This window comes from Lolium perenne, chromosome 1 (assembly GCF_019359855.2).
Source record: "Lolium perenne isolate Kyuss_39 chromosome 1, Kyuss_2.0, whole genome shotgun sequence".
NCBI classification, from domain to species: domain Eukaryota; kingdom Viridiplantae; phylum Streptophyta; class Magnoliopsida; order Poales; family Poaceae; genus Lolium; species Lolium perenne.
Window position 1 is genome coordinate 48,393,108 of NC_067244.2, and position 7,719 is coordinate 48,400,826.

Consider the following 7,719-nt stretch of genomic DNA (forward strand, 5'->3'; position numbering starts at 1 on the left):
GCTCTACTACAGCGACATTATTATTGCTAGTTATTCACAGATTATTCACATGACTATTTTCTTAGTATATATTACTAGTTTGTAATAAGTACTATACTAAAGCTTAACAACTTTGTATTTACTGTGTTGACACGTGTTTTGGTGTGCTCTTTTATTTCACTGTGTATAGTTATGAGGGTGCCTTGCAATTTCTGTCTCTTTTAACTAGGCCTGGTTATTCCCGTGGTGCTTTAGGTTTGGGTGTACCTAGCCAGTCTACCTCTGCGGCTGTCGCGTATTGGGCCCCAAACATATGGTAAAGCGGTGGGACGTTAGCCTTTTTTACCACCAATCTAATTAGTTTTGCTCTTCTAGTCTCCCTACCTTTGACTAGATTGGAGAAACCAGAAATTCTCTATAGTTGTTCCTATCTCCTCCATTACCACCTCCGCCTCTTCGTGCCTGACCTCTTCCCCGGATGAGCAGGCTGCCCGAGCTCTTCCGTGGCCGCCGGCCCCCTCCCATCCTCTATCTACAGATTCTTGCCGGTTCCTACCGTCGTCGGCTTGGCTCAGCACGTCGCAGCCAGTTCGACGTCTTCGTGTCCCCTTCCGACCGTTCTTACACGTTGCTTTGACCGCAAAGGCGGTAGATGCTGCTAGTGTCATGACCGTGGCTACAGAGAAGCCAATGGGCCAAGTCATGACATGGGCTGGGGTCGGACCTGGGCTTGGGCTCAGGGGAGTCAAAGGGGAGAATTATAAAGGAAGCAACTGAGATGAGAAAGGTATGAAAGGATTGAATCGTCTTCAAGCTTCTCGTCTCTTGCTCTAGTTTCTCATCCCCTGCTCTAGTTTCCCATCTCCTTGCTTTGCTGATTTCTCACCCCCCAAACTCTCTTGTATCCCAATTTGTATCCAAATATCGATATTGATCCGGTTGTTCATCCCATCTTTCTATTTGGGTCATGACAATTTGGTATCAGAGCCGTCTCCACGCTCTCCCTGTGCACACACTACCACGTACCTCATTTCCTGCCTATCACCCGTTCGACGAAATGTCTGGTACTGTGTTCGATCTACACATGCGCTCGCTGATTGAGCTGAAGCAGACAGGAACTGTGGCTGAGTACACGGCGGCGTTCTGGGAGCATCTACACCCTGTGCTGGATCTCAACCCCAACCTCAACATCAAGGGTTTCGTCCACTGGTATGTTGAGGGCCTGCGTGAGGATATTCAGGCAGTGTGCGGCCACGTTCTCCTTCCAGCATCACCAGCGCATCGTCCCTTGCTCGAATAAGGGAGGACAAAATCGTGGAGAATACAAAGATGGGTGGCAACAAGCTGGGCGACAGCTGTCTCTGGCCTGAGGAAAACTTGACCGACGTCTTCCCGGAGCTCGCTGCTCCAGTGCAATACAGGGCAAGCCACGGCATCACCACCATCGACGCCAGCTGCCGTGCTGCTCTGATGCCTACCACATGCTCGATGGAGTGCCCGAGCAGCGATGCCATTGTCCATGTCTTCCCCATGCTCGCTGCCTCGACGGAGAGCAGCGAGGACCTTGACATCATCAGTGTCGCTGTAGTGACACCCGCTACCTGCTCGACTGATGGCCTGGCACATGGTCGAGATTGCGACAGTTCCGTGGTGGTGCTCCTGGTTCAATGTAGTGTGATACCATCCTCCACAATCCCTCCAGAAGTCACACAATTCCCACGATGGCGGCCATCTTTCATCCTCAAGCTGGATACCATGGCGCCGAAAAGGTGTTTGACCCCATGCTTGGACCACCAGATCACCATGCTAACATCCGTGCTTCCGCTGGATGTGATTCCGAGTATCAAGCAACAAGGGTTGGTGCTCAGACCGTCTCCATGGCCTTCGTTCTTTGGCGAGCATACAAGTACAACTTGTAATGGCACCGCCGAACCACCACCGAGAGCCGCTACTGCCATGAGGATGGATGTGATTCCCTATTTGAACTTGTCGCTGCTCCCTTTTACACTTGAGGCGTTCTGGATGTTCTCGCCTAGGAGCAGACATGCAGGCCCAGTTGAGCACTGTGAAGCACCACCTCTCAGGGGCTTGTACCTCTGGTCACAGAGACTATGTAGGAGGATACTCACTGCACAAAGGTGTCCCAACGGGAGCATGTTTTCTGGCCTTGGACTGAAAATCAGTTGATGCATATAGGACTGGCACCATGGTTGTCTCACGAAATTTTCGTGGAAGCTGCACTTTGTACAAAAGCTTTCAGCATAAACCAAGATGTTATTCAAGCTGTAGACATCTTGGTATGTTCACTATACTGGCTTCAAATTATGGAGAATTTAGTTGCTGCGAGACAGACATGTTGTGGGACTGAGCAGTTGGACCTGATGCACGTGCATAACTGTATAAGGATACTAGTGGAATCGAAGCCTTGGCCTTCTTTGGAAGTCAATTATTGTTGTGACACCATGGCTTTCTTTAGATGGTGGTTTCTTCAGAATGCATTCTCATTAATAATTTCTTGCACCGCATCAAATATGCTTCAGTTATTGAGTCATCTCTCAGACTCTCCTAGTAGTATCCTTGTAAATGCTCTGCAAAATTCTAGTGTGATGTGGTACTTGGCTGCTGTGTTCAGGAGGTTTAAGAAATGTTGGCCTCATACTCAAGTTGATCAGAAGACAGTCAGTGTATTATTTGAAGGTTACAGAGAGTTCCTTGATAGCAGTGAGCCAACTCAACTTGATTATCTTCTACCACTGGCTATACCTTCTGATGGTAGAGAAGGTTGTGCAACCACGGTCAGCTGTGAAAATTGTGCTTGGTTCCGTGCGAGAGGAGCTAAAGTAGTGCTCAACTGCTACAGTTTCATGGTAAGAAATGAATATAGAACTGGGTCTACATTCTGTGTAGCAACAAGGAATTGTGACACCTACCTGAAAACGTCATTTCTGAAGTTTGATAGCATTACTGACCATCTTTGTTATACCATGATTACCAGTCAATGTTACGTATTACTAGTGCCAATGCAAAGTTTGATGGTAGGCCAGTGCACCTATGGTGGAGATAAGTTGACTACAATACTGGAAAGATTGACAGTTTGCTGCAGGTGGAGGGCAATGAGTCAAAATCAAGAGGTGCCATGCAAGCGAATGAATGAAGAGGAATCAGATTGGGTGTTACATGTTTTGTCCCAGTCTAGCTATCTTGGTATGATCAGTATGATGGGAGCTGCATTGAATATATTACCTAGCATGTTCCCTGTTACTAAAGGCATGAAAACAGAGGGGAATATTAGGCAATTATTGAGGGGCTCAGAAATTCTCAGCACATATTCTCTGAAGGGCTGCAAGAATTCACCATTGCAACTGATTGATACTTCCTCTCTAGGAAAGATTTGGTTTGCCCATGAACTCAACGAACCATGGCACCCTGGAATGTTTTTCTCTTCATGTGCAATGCTGTCATTGATGGTTCACTTTGTGAGGAGGACTATACGTGATGGATCTTCTTCAGTTAAGAAAACTTGTGATCTCATTAGACCTATATATCACTTGAATGATGGACAAGGCACCAGAATATCTGGTTATGGCAACACAGACGGAGAATGCCGATTTTCGGCGTGTTCCATCAGTATCGACGCAGCTGAAGTATGATGGTACTGATTATCACTTGGATCATATTCTAAATGCACAAATTTGGGCACTGCAAGCAAAGCATCATCTAGATAAGGTCGGTTGGCTGAACCTCTTGTTGCAGCAGCATGTTGGTGGGCTTTCTCCATGGGGTCTGGGTAGTGTCTGCTTGGTGAACATTCTTGGAGTTGTCGTTAAGCTGCAAGTGCCATGGGATCCTGGAGTTCATTCTTTTCTTGGCGAGTTTGTGGCATCGGCCTGTGGTCAAGCCGATTCTCGAGGGGAGGCGAATGTCATGACCGTGGCCACAGAGAAGCCAATAGGCCAAGTCATGACATGGGCTGGGGTCGGACCTGGGCTTGAGCTCACGGGAGTCAAAGGGGAGAATTATAAAGGAAGCAACTGAGATGAGAAAGGTATGAAAGGATTGAATCGTCTTCAAGCTTCTCGTCCCTTGCTCTAGTTTCTCATCCCCTGCTCTAGTTTCCCATCTCCTTGCTTTGCTGATTTCTCACCCTCAAACTCTCTTGTATCCCAACTTGTATCCAAATATCGATATTGATCCGGTTGTTCATCCCATCTTTCTATTTGGGTCATGACAGCTAGCTTGACTGGCCCCGACGCTTCGTCGACTCCATGGCGAGCGGCAGCCGCGTCGTCTGAGCGCCAGCACGTTCCCGTCGCTGATGGTGCAGGAAGCAGCCCCGCGCCGCCCAGGTTGTGCACGACCGCCATCCTACTCCTCGGCCGCGGCGACGACCCAGCTTTCGTGTATGCCCCCGCCTCCCTCCGTTCCCTTCTTCTACTCGGAAATTTCTCTGACCTGTGTGCCATACAGGGTTGAGCAGCGACTGGTGGCGTGAGTGAAGTTGTTCTGATGCGGGGAGTTGGGCATGGAGGACTGCATAGGCAGGACCAACGAGCAGGCCGTGCGTCTTTGGCGGGGCAGGAGGGGCCAGAGAGTATGGGCTACTGGCGCCGACAACAGGTACGTCCGCAGAGTGCTCCAGGACCTCGACATTAAGCAGGCCCACCTCTACCTCTGCCCAAGACCCAGCAGAACTACAAATTCCTTCAAACTCTTCAGAAAAAACTGGATACACTTTTGTTGAATGGATTGATGATGAATTATCTCAAGTTCTGAAGCACATTAATACTGCTTTCATAAAAGGTAGATGTTGGTGACAATTTGAGAGCCGGCGACCTAATTTGTTTAGTAAATGAAAATAATCTGGCATGCCAGTACTGTTTTGATGGCCAACTCATGATTTCTTTTGTTGCAGGGTGAAACTAGCAGTACTGAAAACAAACGCATGGGTCTCCATCTAGGCAAGAATTGTCAAAGAAAAGGTCAATATTATTGGTGAGTGATGACACTAGCAGTATTGAAGTAAATAGTGCGACTACAGACATGTACCAAGAATCAAGATATCCCACCAGGTAAACAGAACCCTGTTGATTCTTTAAGCTGATGATTAGTTCAACTTTTACCATTGTGTTGACTGATTGATCTTGGTGATTGGATAGCTAGATATGACGAAATTGTTTACTCCTCTGTCTTTTTGTTGAAACTTCGGTTTAGTTGCTACACCAGTCATCCTAGAATGCCAATATGTTCTTTCTCAAGGATAAAAGTTTTGTCTACTTATATTGGTATGGATCACATCATAGACTAATTATTTAAGCTCTTACATAAGTTTTATGAAGTGCTACATGTATTGTTTGTTTGGTCTGATAGCCATTTTACTCTACCACGAATTATGCACTACATTTCAGAAATACGTTGATCCCCTTAATTGGAGTTTAAGATTAGTCTTCATCTGACCAGCTAAATTAGCGAGCACTTATTCATTGCCGTCAGAAATAAACACGCAGAAAGGTCACACATATGAGTACCTGTTAAGGGTGGTAAGATGGAGAAAATGTTTAGTCATGTATCAATCCCAGATTTACTTCTCCGGGTTAATTAGGTGAGACCTTACCGATGCTTTTTGTGTTGGCAGATTCTCTCCTTAAGGGTCACATGATTTTATTTCAGGACAGCTCCTTGAGGTGTCACATGGTTTCCTTTCGTATGTTATATACCAGAAGCTATGTAGTGTGGCATCTCGGTGCTTTCGTTTCAGATTTCTAGGTACAGTAACTTGGGTAGTCCATGTTGTTGCTGATACTTCTGTCAAGCGTGGTACGGAATACAGTGCTCAAAAGCACAGGGAACTTCATATGCACCATTCTATATATATGTTGAATTAAGATGGAAGCAAAAAACTTTTTTTTACTCTTCTAAGTATATACTTGGATAAATCGTGATATATTCCAAGTTCATTTAAATCGATCCTAGAAACAAATACATGGTGTTTCTGTAAGGGAGTAGGAAATAAATATTGTGTACATAACAACACTTGTGAGACTGCTTTCTTCTTTTTTCCCTGCACAAGTAGATCTTACGAATTTTGTTTCAAAGAAGAATATCTAGCACAGTTCTCGCAAGCACTGACTGTACAAGTCAGAAAGGAACATGAACTAGAGCCTCATTATACTTCTACTTTGAGAGATCAGGTTTGTTTCTCTTCGCTTTTGTACATACTCATACTCTCCTTCAGATGTCATGTTTTTTCTCTGTATTAAATTAGTTTGGAAGATGATCTGCTCTGGATTACGAGTGTAACGTCTTGGTTTGTCTGATACTTTCTGTTAGCAGTTACCAGTGCACACTTAGTCACGTCAGCAACCACCATCAGGATTATCTCTACCATTCGTTTCCAAGATGATGGTCTATGGTGATTATTTTCATTTGTAAGATGTGTGTGTGTTTCACGGACATTGGTATAGGTTAGTGTTGTTGCAGGTTCTACATTTTTTGGTGTCGGGTGAAGGAATTGGATCCTTCTTGCAGGTTCTGTATTTCTTAATCAATTATTCTGTTCTTAATTCTCAACATATGCAGCACTTTATCCTGTCAAGTTTCCATGAACTGAATGTTCCATCATCCATAATCTGATAGCATGCTTATTCGTGCATGGAGTATGTGATATTGAAATAGTTGCGATTGGACAGAACTTATGCTGAATGTTTAAAATTTTCTCAAAGAATCACACATTAATTTTTTATTTTCATTGGTGGTTTCAACTTACCATGCACTCCTCAAATGTTGATATCTCCAGCTATATAAAATGTTACGTATAGACCTTCAACACATTAAAAGTACTCCTATGTGCATCAGGTCAATTATTTTTGCTTAATAGCCAACTTATGAGGGATAAGTTCTGTTATGTATTTGCTTAATAGCCAACTTATCAGGGAGAAGTTCTGTTAGGTATAGCCCTTCAACACATCAAAATTACTCATAACTACATCTGGACAATTATTTTTTTCCTTAATAGCCAACTTATCAAGGATGAATTAATTGTTGTTCACACGTTTTAGATATTTGTCGAGATCCTATCATTATTTCAAGTCAGCTTAGAAGCCCAACTTTTGCTTCATTGAGCCTAATGCAAACTAGGTGAGGCAACCTATATGATTATACAAATAACTCAAGCACGAAGGCTCTCACATGCAGTTATATCACAAGTAAGGAGTTCGGTTAGAGATAACCGATAGCACGCGGAGACGAGGGTTTATTCCCGTGTTCCCTTCCTTTGCAAGAAGGTACGTCACGTTTGGAGGGGTGGAGGTCCCACGAAGGATTCTCCAACGCCATGAAGGCTCACCCTATTCTCCGGAGCCTATCCCATGAAGGAATAGCTCACTCACTTGTGGTAGACTTTGAGGTAGCCTCCAAACCTTCACAATCTTGTCAGGAGAAAATCCACAGCCCGGATGTTTCCGGACCTCTTTTGCCCACCTAGGGTTTCCAAAGAACCCTAGAGAGCAAATATCTTGATGAATACAAGGGGGAACAAGATTTGGCTTGGTAGAACGGTAGATCGGGACCTCCTCTATCTTTTCCCCGTGGAGGAGGGGGTAGATCTGAGGCTTTTGGTCTTTCTAACAATGGAGTATGTGAGAGAGAGCTCAAGAATATGTTGTAGTGTAGTGCCTAACTGTTCAGAGGTAGGAGAAGGGGTTTTTATAATGTCACTTGAAATCTGGCCGTTGCAACTTGACA

General features: G+C 44.8%; 1 protein-coding gene across 4 annotated transcripts; it reads left to right on the forward strand.

Annotated features, from left to right (window-relative positions):
- Positions 1-667: 667 nt before the first annotated feature.
- On the forward strand, positions 668-7,062 carry LOC127349070 (uncharacterized). 4 transcript variants are annotated; one of them, XM_051374882.2, is made up of 5 exons: positions 668-4,024; positions 4,211-4,379; positions 4,447-4,779; positions 4,892-5,048; positions 5,612-7,062. In XM_051374882.2, the coding sequence occupies exon 1, from the start codon at positions 2,166-2,168 to the stop codon at positions 3,627-3,629; it is 1,464 nt and encodes a 487-aa protein (XP_051230842.1). In that variant the 5' UTR covers positions 668-2,165; the 3' UTR covers positions 3,630-4,024; positions 4,211-4,379; positions 4,447-4,779; positions 4,892-5,048; positions 5,612-7,062. The 4 variants fall into 4 exon arrangements, with proteins under 4 accessions (XP_051230842.1, XP_051230836.1, XP_051230828.1 ...); XM_051374876.2 differs by having other exon boundaries at positions 4,892-6,167; positions 6,310-7,061; XM_051374868.2 differs by having other exon boundaries at positions 4,892-7,061.
- Positions 7,063-7,719: the final 657 nt, after the last annotated feature.

Coding starts and splice junctions, on each gene's coding strand:
- LOC127349070 (XM_051374882.2), top strand. CDS start 2,166: ATGCATATAGGACTGGCACCATGGTTGTCTCACGAAATTTTCGTGGAA.